At 42.9% G+C, this 16,829-nt stretch overlaps 1 protein-coding gene across 2 annotated transcripts in view; it reads left to right on the top strand.

Annotated features, from left to right (window-relative positions):
• Window positions 1–2,689: 2,689 nt before the first annotated feature.
• The window catches only part of FAM180A (family with sequence similarity 180 member A), a 34,210-nt gene continuing 20,070 nt past the window's right edge, over window positions 2,690–16,829 (top strand). The window contains exons 1-2 of one of the 2 annotated variants that reach the window (XM_075122828.1): window positions 2,690–2,923; window positions 15,877–16,031. In XM_075122828.1, the coding sequence (XP_074978929.1) occupies window positions 16,028–16,031 (4 nt within the window). In that variant the 5' untranslated portion in view covers window positions 2,690–2,923; window positions 15,877–16,027. The remainder of the gene's footprint in view (window positions 2,924–15,876; window positions 16,032–16,829) is intronic. The other variant, XM_048830267.2, reaches the window with a different exon arrangement.

The following is a 16,829-nucleotide window of genomic DNA, read 5'->3' as shown; positions in this document are numbered from 1 at the left end:
TTACCTAGGGAGGCGGTGGAATCTCCTTCCTTTGAGGTTTTTAAGGCCAGGCTTGACAAAGCCCTGGCTGGGATGATTTAGTTGGGGATTGGTCCTGCTTTGAGCAGGGGGTTGGACTAAATGAACTCCTGAGGTCCCTTCCAACCCTGATATTCTATGATTCTATGAAAGGTGTTAGTGTGCTCAGAGAGGCTTGCCAGGCTGAACAAACACTGCACTGGGAAAGTGAGCTTTGCAGTGAGGTTGGGGAGAGTTTGTGAGCTCCGAAAAAACGGGTCCAAAGGGGTTCAAATAAATGAATCATTGGACAAAAGTCCAAGGTGAGCCTAACTTTAAGTAAATCTATATTAAGTCTAGTAGAAATCTCAGATGATATAATTTCCCCTTATTTCTGACCTCCTACCCTAAATATACATTAAACAACCTCACTCTCCGGCCCCATCTACACTAAGGGACTTCACACCAGAGTAGCTGTACTGATGTAAGTAAATGGTACAGCTGAATTGATACCAACCTGTAAACTCCATTATGTACTATGCTGGCCTAAAAGAGGGTTTACCCCAAATCAATTTATTTTCTGGATTAAGCTGCATAGGTGTAAAATCCATTTTACACTGGTGCAATGCATTTACATTAGGGGTTAAATTTCCTCAGTGTAGACGTGCCTCAGACTCTTACCACTGTGCAACTTACACACCCAACCCTTTGCCTATCATCTCTGAACTGGGGCCACTAAGAGCCTGATCCACTACTGCATTATCCCTATTTTACATCTGTGATTTCAGTGGTGTTATACTGATATAAAACTGGACCAACGCAAAGATGAATTGGGCCCTCAGAGTCAAAGCTGATGTTCATTGCCACCCCTCACACAACAAGGTTCCAGAAGAAAGGAGGGTTGCAAGACAAGCAATTAACAAGAGAGTGTAAGAATGCATGAGTTACAGTCAGTTATTCTCTGCTTTACTTTGTCTTCCATCTCCTTGGCATGTAAATTACTCCCTTTCAGTCACATATCATTATGTGAGTGTAAATACATCTGAGAAAGTCTGCATCTAGGAAAATTGGAATACAATTTACACCACCTTAAACAACACTACTGAATTTGCCCCATTGTCGTTTTCCCCGCCTCCCCACCCCCTTTTCCTTTACAAATAGTTATAACAGTTTGCTTGAATTTGGTACTTGGGCTAGGGAAGGAATTGTAGCCTTGGCTAGAGCATGGTATGAGAGAGACCAGGGCTGGGCAGGTTTCCTCTATGCAGGCCTGCCATGGACATCACTCCTGATTTGAAGTATCCTCTCCTATTCCTTGGCCCTTCCCTGTAACTCTGCTAATCGATTAAATCTGAGCTGGATTCTCTTCTCATGTATGTCAATTTTACCCCAGTGTAACTCCACTCACTTCATTGAAGTTGCTCCTCGCTTACATACGTGTACACGAGAGAAGAATTAGAGCCACAATCTATCTCTGATGAAGTGAGCTGTAGCTCACGAAAGCTCATGCTCAAATAAATTGGTTAGTCTCTAAGGTGCCACAAGTACTCCTTTTCTTTTTGCGAATACAGACTAACACGGCTGTTACTCTGAAACCAATCTATCTCTGTGTCCATCACGGATTTCTAGGCACTAAATAGAAAATTGAGACGCAAACGAATATTTGTATCACGCATTGATCATCTCTTAGTATCCGCATCCCACTACTACTTCCCTCTGTCCTGATCCGTAGCAACCCCCTGATATTTCAATCCTGTGTGATCTCAGTGCACCTTAGTCTTGACCTGAAGGGTGGTGATGGACCATCCTACAACTCTGACAGTATACCTCATTTTTCTTTACCTGTATACCCCCATTTGTTTCCATTCTGGGTCTCTCCTGAGTAGAATCTTTCAGTGATGCCAGATTCAGTGTATTTTGTAGTATAGAATATCAGGGTTGGAAGGGACCTCAGGAGGTCATCTAGTCCAACCGCCTGCTCAAAGCAGGACCAATCCCCAATTTTTGCCCCAGATCCCTAAATGGCCCCTCAAGGATTGGACCAGCATCATCAAGGAGGCAACTATCAAATACCTTTTCACTTCACGAATGGTGACTCCTTTAGACACTTTCCACCCAAATACACCCTGACTGATGCATTTCATTATTATTTTATTTATTATTATTTATTTGTATTGTGGGAGTGCCTAGGAGCCCCAATCATGGATGAGGACCCCTTTGTATTAGGTGCTGTACAGACACGGAACAAAAAGATGGTCTCTGTTTCAAAGAGCTCACACTCTAAGTATTTTATTTTAGTGTTCTCTATAAATGAGCAATGCCTGTGAATCACAGTGGCAAAATGTTCCTTCAGTGAATATGCCTCACTCCCTGTATTATGCATCCAAGGAATGCAGCACACATCACCACAGAGCTGGCTTTTAGCTGAGCTACATTTTAGCGTATGCCCATGCGCATTGCAGAGAAAAAACCTACAGAACAACCATTTAATAGTGTTCTTTCATAAAGTTGCTCCTGTCTGTTTATTTGACTTTAAAAAAATAGTCCTTCTAACAAATGGAACTTGAATACAAAAATGTAATGACATTTACTCTCTCAGCTGCCAGCAAACTCACATGCACCATGAGTCATTCCAGATGTGGATAAAAACAAAGTGTGCCTATGAAAGCAAGTTCACTGATCCCTAGGAGAGTTGGTTTAGGGGAAGAGCTGCTACATTGACTTCAGTTGCACTCAGGAGAACAGACAGGTTCTTCCTTTGGGTTGGGGAGGCAGCTGTCTCCTCCTGAAAAGGAAGCCAGGAAGCAAATAGCTAATATATAGATATAGAGAGAGATTTTAAAGTAAAGGATGCATTGGAAGACTTTGCTACTGCTGCTTTTCTGTTACAATGCTCATGCCACTGTGAGCCCGAGGTGGAACAGAGGTAAGATTTAAATATTACAAACAAATAACCATTGATGGGAGAAAGCTGAAATTACAGAATGGTTCTGTTATTTTTTTTTCTTTTGTCACTCCCAGCTCTTGATTTTTTTATTCCCATTCACAGCAGGTTAATTTAAAAAAAAATCTTCTCACTTTCTTCTCCCTTCTATTAAAATAAAACTAGAGGCATCTTTTTCTGGACATGAAATCCAGACCAAAAGCATTGCCATCCACAAAGGGCATGATTCTATCTTCTCTCCTGGGCAGGTCTTAGGGGTTTAAAAAGAAGAAGCTACATGGGTCAAAACTTAAAATACCTGCAGGATACAGGGCACCTAAATAATAGGAACTCTGAGACTGCGGGACTAGCATGTTTCTTATACAGAAAGCTGTCAGTATGAAGCTACATGGAATTACCTATGTATATTTATACTTTTTTTCAGTGACTTACAAAGTAAAAAGAAAAGGAGGACTTGTGGCACCTTAGAGACTAACAAATTTATTTGAGCATAAGCTTTCGTGAGCTACAGCTTTGTATGTCCAGCCAATTCAGGAATTACCCTGTGTGGCCCCATCCAGTATCTTTACTAATTATTTTTTAAAAACTTTCTCTTTTTCTTTATTCTCGCCACTGGAATTTGGTTGTGGTTCTGTGACTGCTTTGGTAGCATGGTCTGGAATGGGGAAAGGAAACACCTCCTAATGGAATTTTTTGGGACTGAACCTAAACCCACAGACTTTTCAAAGGAACTTTGGCACCAATGAAGTACAAGTTCAATTTATTATTCAGTCTCCTCTCCTCCTTCTGTGGGCTTGAGTCCTTTCTAACTGCGTCTGTGCTTTATAACAAGAGTTGGATTTTTGAAGGAGCATCAGTGACTGAAGTTGGATGACACTTTAACTCTTCTCTATGAGGCAGCGTTGCCTAGTGGCTAGCGCACTGGGCTGAGACTTAGAAGACATGGGCTCTAGTCCCAGCTCTGTTACTGGCTGCAGGGCATTGAGTAAGTCTCTTCTGCTCTCTGCCTTAGTTTCCCCATCAGTAAAACGGGGATAGTGATATTGGTATCCTTTGTAAAAAGTGCTTACAGATATACCAGTGAACAGCACTGTACAAGGCATTAGCTCATCTGTGTGTCACGCTGATAAGAAGGGGGTAAAAGGGAAATAACAATTATGCATTGCTCTTTGAAATAAATCCTACCTCTGGGTGTATCGGGGCAGGGAAGTTAGGCATCTTGTCAGGACCAATGTCTTTGAAGTAGAGAGGACAAAAAGAAGTCCATCCATTGGTCATGAAATTACTGAGATACATTTAATGCCCTTCTTTGTTTTTATTGATTCATTTGCTTTAATTTATCGAATTCATGTAATTACTAAAGTCCAAGGATCATGAACAAAATGTGGAGGGAAAAAGAAGAGGGCCCTGTTCTTCCCCTAGTAGCTTTTAGAGAGTGGTAATGCTGAGAGTTTCAACTCCATTTTCTGGCAGATTTTTGGGGCAAGCGTAAGGGTGGCACTTCCTGGTGAGCACTGCAGAAAAGAAGTAGGAGATCCAACTCCCACCTGCTGGTGTAGGGGTATCAGCTGGAGGCAAGGGGCTTCAATGGGGATGACCTGCTGACTGTTCACTGGCACCTGGCCCTCTCAGCTGCAGGAGCTGTTTCCAGGTGCTCTTGCTACCATAGCTGCCCCAGGAATTCCTGCCCTCTCCCACACTCCCCCATGAAATACCAACATGGCAGCCCCTCCCTTAGCAGAAACCTGAGAACAGAGTGTTGAGCCTTACATCTTGCCCTAAAGGTCAACAGACTTGGGCTCTGTTAAAGCAGTGGGGGAACCCAGTTTCAGTCAGGGGCCTTCCAATGAGAACATCCTGTCCTCAGTCCGAGATCGGTAAACCTGGACACTGCTAGCTTGAACACCATCAGCTGTTAAACTCAATGGCCATGACTATGAATGAGGGCAGGGGGTTGGGGTGAGAGCTATCTCAGATGGCCAGGACCCAAACCATTCAGCAAAGCCAATAACCTGCATGGCATCTGGAAGTGAACAGAATGATGGAATATGCGAGTTGCGGTTAATACCTCTTCACAGAGAAGCAGGCACCTTCCAGCATCTCCTGTAGCTTTCTAGTAGTCTTCCAGGGTGCCCCATGGTGAAGCCCATTTTGCAATCTAGTCTCAAAGGGACAAAGGCATGAATTACAGTAGCAAAATCCTGATGTGAGAGAAATAGTTGCAACCAGATGTAGAGAGGGGAGGGAAAAACCCCCTTGGCCACCAATCTCTGTTTGGGTGTAGGAGCATCTGGGAGTCCAAAGGCAACCCTAATTTATTAATCTCTTGAAAATGTATGGGGAAATTTGTATCAAACATGAGGACAGGACACATCCTTACTATACACTCAGAATCCTTCTCTCAACCCACAAGCATCACCTCAGTCTTTTCTGGGTGAAACCTCAGCCATCTAACTCTCATCCAAGTCCTGATCTAGGCTTGGCACTGGGTATGCAAAGGCAGCACAGCACCTGGATCTGATGAAAACCTAGAGCTGCATATCATCTGCAAACTGACCAGTAGCACAAATTATTTAAAGCAAACACTACCTCACAAAACAAAAAGTCCCTCGTTAGTTTATAGTTGGCCTTTGCAGTAAAGATAAACGTTGGAGGTTTGGGTAAAACAGGACCTGGATCAGAATCCCACTGTCAAGGATTTGGCCCATCTCTGCTCCAAGATAGTGATGGGCGAAGATGAGAGACATTTAGTTAAATCTCTGAACTTTGAGAGATCTTATAAATGGAACCTAGGATCTGAATCACACTGTAACAGAGCACTGGACCTTAGGTGCATGTGCACACCCAAATGAACCTGTTACAGCCTCTAAGCTCTTGTGAGCACATGACCTGCAGGAACCCAAATCTAAATCTTTCTTCCCCTGCAACAGGGAAGTAGCGAGGAGAGACTCAGGGAAGCCTTAGGGTGGGTCTCTCCATAGTACTCAGGAATGGCTATCAAAGGGAGATATCATCTCCTCTCCCCTCCCAGCTGTGGTGGAAACTGGGTAAGCCTTAGGAGGTTAGTACTCAGTATCTTGAATTTATTTGCTCTTGTTTTGTAGTGCTTGTTTGAAAATAAAGCCAGACCTTTATTTGTTTGAAAATAAAGCCAGACCTGAGGAAAGGGTCTTGGGCTGAATGGGTCTTGGTTGGGAGCTTTATTCTACTTCCCCCTCCTGGTGAGTTTGATCACTGGTTGGTGTGCACCATTCTAGTCTGGACTTTGCCAAAAACCTTTCCTTTCTTCTTTCTCATCCCTATTCTACAGTCATTTTTGTAGCGCCATATAGAATATCACACCCACTCTGCCTCATGTACCTGCCCAAATCCAAGTGTGAGATGGGGAACCTTACAATGCAGGACAAAGATTGACCAGAAGTGACACTCAGAACAGCCCAGTGAGGAGCTTGAATGGAGATGAGGCATATTTCTTTTACACATCTGAAGTTTTCTATAGCCTCAATTCCACTGCCTGGCATTTCTGATTTCACTAATTTACTCTGAGAAACAGCAAGATAATAACAGGTCTTTTGCAGCAAATGTAATTTTGGATCCATAATGAGTGATTCCCCCCCGTCATAAGGTACAAATAAGAGGTGTGATTATTACAGATGAGCTTGAACCAGAACTCTAGAGCTTCATAGATGTGCAAAGTGGCAGCTTCCAGTAACTAAGGAAACCATGGGCCAAATTCTGTTTTTTTTTCCTGTCTATAAACCAGTATAAATCTGGACTAACTCCATTGACTTCAGTGTAGCTGAGAGCAGAATTTAGCTCATTATCTGTATTCTTGGAATTACTTGGTTTTATAGTAAAAACCCTAAAGCCAGATTTGTTTACACATTTCAATTCAGTTAGTTTATATATTAGCTTTCAGAGCTTCCTGATCAGAATCAAACATCACACAGCCAATGAGGTGTGTTTGTAGTGTGGTCCTCTGGTTGGTGAAGATTCAATATGATTCCTCAGGGGTGAGCTTCCTTGGACAGTGAGGAAGCAATTGTGTCTGTAATTTCACCCACCATTGAAGGCTGGGGAAGGAGGAATGGAAAGTGTAAGGTTGGAAGAAAGTCAAGGTTTTCTCACTTGGTCCATACACATTGCTATAAATCTCTCCTCCCACTCTCTGCAAAAGTGGATCATCTACAATTCCATAAAGCTATGGATGTATTTATTCCCTGGATACATTTCTTGTGTTTGCCCCTGGGGAGAAAGGATCCCCGTCTATCTTGATTTCCCCAGAACAGTCCTAATTCTTAGTGTTTCATCTAGTGTTCTGGCAACATAGGTATTGAACCTGAGTGAATGGCCATTGTTCAAGTCACTCCCATTTTGAGTTACATTCTGCCGCCTATAGTGTTGCCACAGCTGCAGACAACTGATCACTTTCTGGAGCCAAGTGGGAGGGGGAAGTGTGTCTATGCCCAGCCAGCCATTTCACGCTGGAGGTAGGGTTTAATTCTTCATCTGATCCATGACCGGAGGCCCATGCCAGGTCCATGGTGGTCCTGCCACATGTCTATGTATTCTATCCTGGCAAGGGTACAAGGTGAATCACCAAAACTTTTTATATTACTCTCCTCTTTCCCACCCTGCCCCATATTGCAAATGAAACTTTGCCCACCTCCTTTTTGCAGCAGCTTCTAGGATTCCACTGCTGACAGTAATACTCATCACTTCTGACTTGGATGGTGCAAGCAAAGAGAATCTGGCTTGAATACAACATGTAATTACCACACAAATGGACATACACACCCAGCAGCCCCACGTGTACTGGGTCATGGCTTTGGCTTGTATAGAACATGATGATGATGATCGTAAAAGGTCTGGCCCAAGAATCAAAACAAATCACACCAGTTGGCCTTGGAACAAGAGCTTTTTAAATGCAGTGTCCTTTTCACTTGCTCTGATTTCCATAGAGTAGTTATCTGATTCATAAAAAATGTATACAAAACTATGAAGGATTTGAAATATTATGAAACTTGGCCAATTCTATATGCTCATGTGTAAAGTTTTCTCCTTCTTACACAGTAAAGAAAAGACTTTCCTTTTATCTAGCTTCCATGATTGCCTTGAAGAGTGCCTGGATCCCATATTATTTTGCTTGTTTGACATTATTGGGCTAAATTTTTCACTAGTGTAACTCCACTGAACTCTGTGGAGTTATTCCAGCAGAACGTCTGGCCAGTTATATCAGTGGCTCCCACCTATCCTGAATTTCATGGGTTTATACCAATTCTCAGAGGTCTATGCTTGTTACAAGTATCTGGAGTCTCCTCATTTCAGGTTAGTTTATTAGTAGTGACAATGCAATTCAAAACACCATGACCGTGTTTAAAGAAAGCAGTGTGGGCTAGTGGCTAGAACATTGGACTGTGACTCAGGAGACCTGGATTCTACTCCTAGCTCTACCACTGGGTGACCTGGGACAAGTCACCTGACCTCTCTGTGGCTCAGTTTTCCCATCTGTAAAATGAGAATAATGATTCTTCTTCTCCTTTGAAAAGTGTTTTGAAATGTACTGATGAAAAGTGCTATGTAAGAGCAAGTTTTTAAAATTTGATGGCATACAAACAGTGTCTCTACAAACACTTACTAGACCTAAATAATAGACTTGAAGATTTAAATAAAGAATAAATAAATTTAAAATAAAGAATGACCAAAAGGAGATAGAGTGAGTACAGAAAAGAAAAGAGAAGAAAAGAAAATAAAAATGGGGTGGGGAATGTATTTTCAGGTGGACTCTGAAAACAGAGTGAGAGTTGATGAGGTGAAGATCTTCAGGGAGGCTGTCCCACATGGCAGATGGTTCAGAGGAGAAGCTTCTTGCACCAGCAGGGGTGAGAATGTGAGTTTGTAAAGAAACTATTGCAGAGGGAGCAGGCAAGGGACTAAAGAGATCCTGAGGTAGAAGTAGAGCAAGCCCAGACAAGGTTAAAAACAGGCCAGATCCTGATCCCCATTCAGGCCACTTTGTACCACCCCAGCAGCAGAAAGTATTGGAAAGCTAGTGGACTTAATCCTTGGAGAGTTTTACTTTCACAGAAAATCTCCTAGTGGTGTAGAACCGGCATTGCAGCTCTGTACCAACCCCCACCCCAGCATGTTGCTGGCTCCCGAAACAGCGGGGCTGTGGGCAGCCAGATTTAAGTGAGAGAAGCCTTTGTTCCAGACAGGTGGTAAAGGCTGCTTTAAAAAAAAAAAAAAAAAGGCTGGTCGAGCATTCAATGCAAGCCTGTTGCAGATGAATCAGATCATTTCCATCAGCCTTGCACACATATATGGGACACCGCTGCTAGAGACAGGCCTGCACTAAAACCCTGGAGCTACACACACAAACTTTAGGAATGTTTTGGTCTGGGTCTGAAATGTGTGGATCAGTCTAATTTCTTGTTTAAAGTTCCATTTACTGAGTGCAATCCCAGCCTCACTGAAGTGAATGGGACTTTTGCCATTGATTTCAATGAAGTCAAGATTTAACCCATTATCTGTTACTCCATGTCCCATAATAAGCGAGAATGATCAAAGACCTCCAGCACATGCATGAGGAATTGCTGGGAATTTGCTAAAGGTGTCTTCATCAGCAGTGGCTTTAGCACTTTTGAATGCCACATGTGTGGGGTATATGGGTATCAGAAGGTAGCAGGGAAAGGAGGAGTTGTTCCATGGTATCACAGAATGAAGGAAGGAATGTTTTCCCAATCAGCATTGAGTATACAGACCAGTCTTATCTGAAGACATGCTTTGGCACAGGCCAAAGTCCAAAATGATAAACTTCCATACAGATTTCCTCCTCCCGTCATAAAGAAAGGCAGGAGCATTAGGCACACTTTCCACCCACCTTTCTCCATCCAGTTCTCCTCCCCACCACTTGGACGTAATAATAACTAATCATACTTTGTACTTATATATTGCTATAACAGCTTTTCCTTGGAGAGATCTTCCCCATGGGCATTCTGCCTTTCTGCCTGCTGTGTAACTGCTGGATCTGAGACATGGTCCCTTGAACCAGCGTCAGTCTGTTACATAACATGGGCTTACTAACCCATTAAGTGGCTTAACCTTTAAGAAGGAGCAGCTTTTATCCCCTCGGAGGTTCCAATGAGAGTTAGTGCTGTAATGATAGCCCGGTTGCTATTGTCTCATCATCAGTGTGGCAGTGATGGTGGGAATTGAGTATTGGAATTGGGACCCGGAAGATGAATCTGTGAAAAAGAAAAGAGTAGACTAAAATAAAAACCATTGCTCACTTTCGTTCCCACAGAAGGTTCCTTCTTTCATTAAAGCATATGCTGGGGCATTTCTCAGCCCAATTAGCAGCTTACCAACTCCCTCGAGACCAGCACTCCTTCCTTTCATTGTTTTGGAATTCCTCACCAGCCACAGTGACTCAACATTGCACAAGCATCTTTGCTTGGAGGAGTCAGGTGGACTGTCTCTCCCTTCCCTGCCTCCCAAAAAAGCTGGGTGAGGAAAAATAAAGTTCCTGAAGGCACAGGGCATGTTTGCTAGGCTCGAGACTCAGGTTGGATTCCCTGGGGAGTTCAAGTGGCAGGAAGATGCATTTCCAGGCCAGATACCCAAAGCTGCACTGTGGTGGAACATATATTGCCCACACCCTCGTTATACTTGGGGAGTAGACTGCTGGGATTACATGATGACACAAAGTATTTGCATAGCTATGAACTTGTAAAGCTGCACTGACTTTGACCTGGAAATCTGCATGCATGGGTGAGACATGGGTTAGAGTATCCAGTCTGTGGGCTTTAGGATAGCATGGAGCCAGTGTTCTGGTTTCTCCATTGTTTTGAAAATGGATATTGTCTTTCCAAACTGGCAGTGCTTATATGAGCCAGAGGGGGGGAACCACATACCTATCTATAAAATGGACAGGCTGGACAAGGGGAGTTGGGGAAAAGGCAGAAAATAGATACACAGAAAGACTAGAGGAGGGGCTAGAGGCAAAAAGAAAACAGAGCAGGTGAGAGGACAGTGGATAATGCATGAAAATAAAAGGGGAGGAAAAAATAGAAGATGGAAGGAGAAACAAAGAATGTGATAAGTATGGAGGGTGGGAAAGATTAAAGCATACACAACTTTATAGTTATGGCAATTGTAACCCACTGGTCAGTATGTTAGGTGTTCCCCTTTGAGCCTAATCTACAGAGGATGTTGGTCTGTTACAGATGCACCCTGTTCCTTCCCACGGGAGCCTGCTTCTTTAGCTTAAGATGTAGTGACATCTGGAAGTCCCCTGTTCATTCCCTTGTGTTGGCCATGCTGGTAGATGTTGCACAACATTGTTTATTCTTATCCCGGGAGAGAAGAAAAATAGTTGTTTCCTTGAATTTTTCTTCATTAAATGCAGCTTGTATTCTTGTGGATATTGTATTAAATGTAGATTGTATTCCTGTGGGTAGTGTTTGTGTCTCTATCACCCAGCTAAAATAGAAAATTAATGTTAATACATGTAACTGTGCTATTTATTGCTATTGTCCATGGTTTGGCACTGGACAAACACCATTTCCAGTTACTCACTACCTTTTTCAGAGTAGCAGCCGTGTTAGTCAGTATCCACAAAAAGAAAAGGAGGACTTGTGGCACCTTAAAGACTAACAAATTTATTTGAGCGTAAGCTTTCGTGAGCTACAGCTCATTTCATCGGATGCATCGAAAGCTTATGCTCAAATAAATTTGTTAGTCTCTAAGGTGCCACAAGTACTCCTTCACTACTTTTTAAAATTGCAATATCAATGTTTAGAACATTATGCCATAACTGGAACTGTACATTTCTCATAATTGCAGGAACTTCTGCTTTGCTAGACCTGCATGCGAAGTTGGCAGAAAGTTCTGGTAGCCAGTAATTATTAAAACACTAAAGGGTTTTCTTTTCTCTCTACCAAGTTTTTAAACAAACAGAACCACGAGTTACAGGGGACTAAGTTAGTATAGTCTCTCCTTGGACTGGAAAGTTTAAGGCTCAGTTGTGTCTGCACAGAAATGAAAGGAGAGAGAAAAGGGCACAAGGTTTTTCTTCTCCCATGTGCCCCAGTAGAGCGGTTGGGTACAAATGGTGCTTGTGCTCAGGTAGCAAAAGGACTATGGAAATCTAGTGTTAACTCTCCAGAGGGGACAGGAAATGGGTAATAATGTCATGGCCCTGCTTCTATACAAATCAGCAGAGCTAGCCCAATGTGGAACAGAGGGCATGCTGCATCCTGTCAAAGGGAGCCTCAGTGGCTGTGCTCCTGGTTTTAATGAGTGAACTGCAGAGCTGTCAGTTGTCCTCCATCAAACCCACTAAGATCAGTGAACAACAGAGACCTACTTCCTGGAAGTGTTTTGAAGCTCACTTCTGCATGATCTAACACAAAAACTGCCCCTCACTCTCTCTCATCTATCTTTGTTCACTCTCACTCACGCATTGCCCCGTCTTAGCTCAGAACCATCTCAGCTGCACAGGGCCAGGCTGGGTTTTGCAGAACTCTGAGCAAAGTATGATGTGTGTGGAATGAGGCTGTCTTCAGTAGCCCACGTAATGCAGTTGGAGGGAGTAGCTGGCAATTGAGAGGATCATGGCATGCGGCACTAGGGGTCTAGATAGGAAAATGTGTCAGTTGTTAGTCGGGCATGTTGACTAGGCTGCTTGTCTTTGTTAGGCCATAGGGTGTTGCATCTTCCATGCAGGAAGGCAAGACTGTAAGTGGGTGTTGCTAAGAGATCATTAGCGTGTTGGCCAAAACGGAGTCTGTCACACAAGCAAGTGCCTCTCCGCTGAAGTTGTTGCAAATCAGTGCAGCTGACTGAACCTTTGCAGCCCTACCGGTGAGTTAGAAAAGAGTTGTGTTAGCTCTTCTAACCTCATATTGGTTGGAAAGAGCTGTTTGCATTTTTTTAATCTATTTGCAAAATGCAGTGCATTTTGTGTGTGGGTATGTGCGCGCGTGGTGGTGATGTTAATAAATACTTCAGGGATCATTTTCTAAATACAAACGATAAAAATAATCCAGAAAACTACAAATCACCATCTGATCAACCTCTCACTGACAAACTGGTATGCACTGCTCAGTCTTCTTATATAGACACGTAGTATTAAACCAGTGTGCTTAGTCTGGTGCTCATGAGCAACTCAACAATAACAAATCAATGTCCATTGTTATTTTATTTCTTTATTTGCACTGTGGCAGTGCCTGGAAGCCCCAGTCATGGACCAGACCCCCCTTGTGCTAGGCGCTGTACAAACACAGAACATAATAACACTGCCTGCTCCAAAGGGTTTACAGTCTAAGTAATAATCCAGTGTTCACGGGCAGCCCTATGTAAACAATTCAGTGAGCATATGAGATGATGGAAAAACAATCCTCTAAGGAAGCACATTTGAGCTGGAAGGCTCTAGGCAGTTATCATTAATGAAAGGATAAATAACATTAATCAAAGTTTTTTTTCCCCCTAAAGAGGAAGGGATTACGTTCTTTTAAATCCAGGCTATCTTATTCAAGGCTTTTTTCAGCCATTGTACAACTTCCCTAGCTCTAATAACCCTTAGAGGGTGGGTGGATGGATATCAGGGCTGCATTCAATCCGTAACTCCCCAGAGTCTGCTTCACGGGGAAGGAGCAGTCTCCTGAATTTGGTCTTCCTAATTTTATGACATCATGCCATTATCATTTTGTCCTAAAATATTTACTTGGATCATTTTTCTGGAAGCCAAAATCCATTTTACAAGTTCAGTGCAACAAACTCCAAGGGAGGAGTGACTTGGAGAAGGGGGATGCCTATCACGGAATTGAACACACATTGACAAATGCAGCAAAATCCACTCCGGCTGAGAGAATGTGAGATGGCACCCGCAGAGTGAAGTGTTGAGACCCTACAATTTTCATTTGTTTCATGGGAGCAGTAGGTGCTCAGCAGCTTTCAGGATTGGCCCCATAGATGGATAATTGAGAGAAACACAACACTTAGCGAACATAAACCTCAGCTCCTCCTCTCTGTGCTCCAGAGATGGCCCTTGGATGCCAGGGCTCTTTGGGTGAGCTTGCTTTACTCCACATATGGCAAAACACGATGAGATTTGTAGTGCAGTGTCTTCACGTAAACTTGACCAATGCTGACTTTAGCGGGGCAATGCCAGTTTAGTTCATCTGAGGATCTATCCCAGAATGTCTAGCTGTTTTTAGCAGATTGCAATGCACCTTGTTTGAGCTGGCTTGGCTTTCTGCACTCAAAATCCTAATAGCAACCCCAGTCTTACTTCATACTTCAGCTTTCACTCATTGGGCTATGAAACCAGACATATCTGAATATTCCAACTTCAGAGCAGTGTGAAATTTATTGTGGAGAAAGGACAGCCTTGTGGCTAAGGCACTCCACTGAGACGCAGAAGAGAGGGATTCAGTTCCTGGCTCTCCCACAGACTTTTTATGTGACCTTAAGCATGTCACTTGGTCCAGTGTTTCCAAAGCAGAGTATCATGGGAAGGGTTCTAGATGGATCACAGGCCCAGTGCAAAGGGGAGGACCTGGGGTCAGGGGGATTGGAAAGCCAGCCTACCCAGCACTCAGCCCGCAATGTCAGATTCTGTCCTGTGGGGCTGACTCCCAGCTCCAGACATTGCGACCTGGCACACAGGTTCGCAGCACTGCTCAGGTTGGGCCCAGCCACCACTTAGCACTGCAGTGCCATGTGCCAGGTTTCAACATCACTCATTCAAATCTAGCCCAGCTGACCCGAGCAGGGAGCTGGGCCCAGCCCTTTGGGACAGGAACCACTGCTGCAAGTGAGTGGGGGCAGGTTCACTCTTCAACCTCCCCTCTGTACTGGGCAGGGAACTAAGGTTGCAATGGGAGGGCACTGTTGAGGGTGGGGTCAGTGCCCCCTCAGTGCGATGAGGAGCAGGCAGAGGAGGTGAAGGATGCTGGCTGATGATTTTGAGCCAACCCCCATTAATTTGGACTTTGGGAGGATTGCAAGAAAGATAAATGCAATTGTTAGTGTCACCTAAGAAAAAAAAGCTTTGGGAACTATTGACTTAATCTCACTGTGTTTCAGTTCCCCTTCTGCTTACATATTTTATCTTTTCTTCCCCTCCTTTGTCTGTCATGTGTGTTTAGGTTGTAAGGTGTTTGGGGCGGGGACTGTCTGACTATTCGCATGCCCAGCATCTGGTACATGGGTCCTTGATCTTGGCTGAGGCTTCTGTATTATAAATAATACATTTCAAATTCAATTTTCAAGCTTTTACTACATTTTTTGGCAATACTCAAAATGTTGGTGAAATTCCACTGGTGTGCCATAACATGCATACACTTTGAAATGTGTTTGAGATTTTACATATCTTTGCAGTCACCATCTGTTATCCCATCAACATCACTTTCATGCCAGACATTAACGAAGTTATGATGAAAATTTGATAGAATGGACTCTCTTATTCTGATTTTTCTTTCAAATGGGCCTCACCTCACACCCCTCACTCTGAGTTAAGGACTTGCAGGTGGTTCTTACTCTTCAGATTTTTCTAAGCAGCAAAATAGCTGTACAATTCCAGTTCATAAAACACATTTACATCAGTCTTCTGCTCCCACTCTTGGGAAATACATGATGCTTTGGAAAGACTCTGTTTCCAGGGACAATTGATTTCCTCAGTTAAAGGATACTATAGTCCCCTGCAACTTGCTCACTGGACAAGGCTGGTTTCTATACTTTCCCCATCTAGCACATCTTTATGTCATTAAGAAAACTAGCAGCAGATGCACAGACATGTGGAGATCAGCAAACATCTGGAAAGGCAGCTGTGCTCTTCCTATTTCTGAAACACAAGTAAAATCCTAAAGCAGGAGAAAGAAAAGAGGGATTAATGTTTTCTCATTCTACAAATTTATTTGAATTTGTAGAGAGCGGTGAGAGGGAAGGGGGAACAACTCTGGTCCTTCCTAATCAGAGAAAAAATCAGCAATGTAAAGGAAATCTCTCGCCAGCTTTGAACTTTGTGTATTGATACCTGATATTACTGGAGATCAGCTTCCCCCATCTGTGGATCTAGTAATGGGTAAGTACTTCATAATAAACTATTTATGAAATGAATTTTGCCTCTATTTCTGTTCACAAATAGCATGTGGGTACATTGTTAAAATTCTTAATTTATTCATGACATGAAATTATTCACTACTTTCTTTGGCAAATAATTTCTGGAGCCAGGTTCTGCTATTCTTTCTTACATTAAATAATAGCTTGGTGATCTCAGTGAGACATCTCATAGATTAAGGTACTACTCAGTCTGAGTAATAGCATCTGGCTCTTGGTCTGCAGATTGTCTATTGGTAAATTCATAGATTTAATGGCCAGAAGGGACTATTAGATCTTCTAGTCTGACCTCCTGTATATCACAGCCATAGAATTTCACCCAGCTTCCCTTGTACTGAGCCCAATACTTCTGTTTGGCTAAAGCATATCTTCCTGAAAGGCATCCAGTCTTGATCTGAAGCCATCAAGAGATAGAGAATTGGCTACTTCGCTTGGTAGTTTGTTCCAATGGTAAATCATCCTTGTTGTTCAAAAACATTGTGTTTTATTTCACTGGAAACTTTTGAAATCGATGTTGTGTTAGTTACCTAATTCCTGTGGTATTGTTTCTGTCCCGTAATTGGATGTCTGATGGAACTAACTAACAATAGTGCAAATTTAAAATGGAATATTTGAGTGCAAGATTTCAGTTTGTGACTCAAAATCCATACTGTTGTCTGCCTAGTTATGCAATTCAGAATAGACTTTTGATTAATTTTTGAGCATTCACAATTGAAATGAGCTGGGATGTGTGCATGTGTGTGCACACACACTAACAGAGCGT

This window comes from Caretta caretta, chromosome 1 (genome assembly GCF_965140235.1).
Source record: "Caretta caretta isolate rCarCar2 chromosome 1, rCarCar1.hap1, whole genome shotgun sequence".
Taxonomy (NCBI): domain Eukaryota; kingdom Metazoa; phylum Chordata; order Testudines; family Cheloniidae; genus Caretta; species Caretta caretta.
Note: the sequence above shows the minus strand (reverse complement) of the source record. Positions and strands in the feature narration are given on the sequence as shown.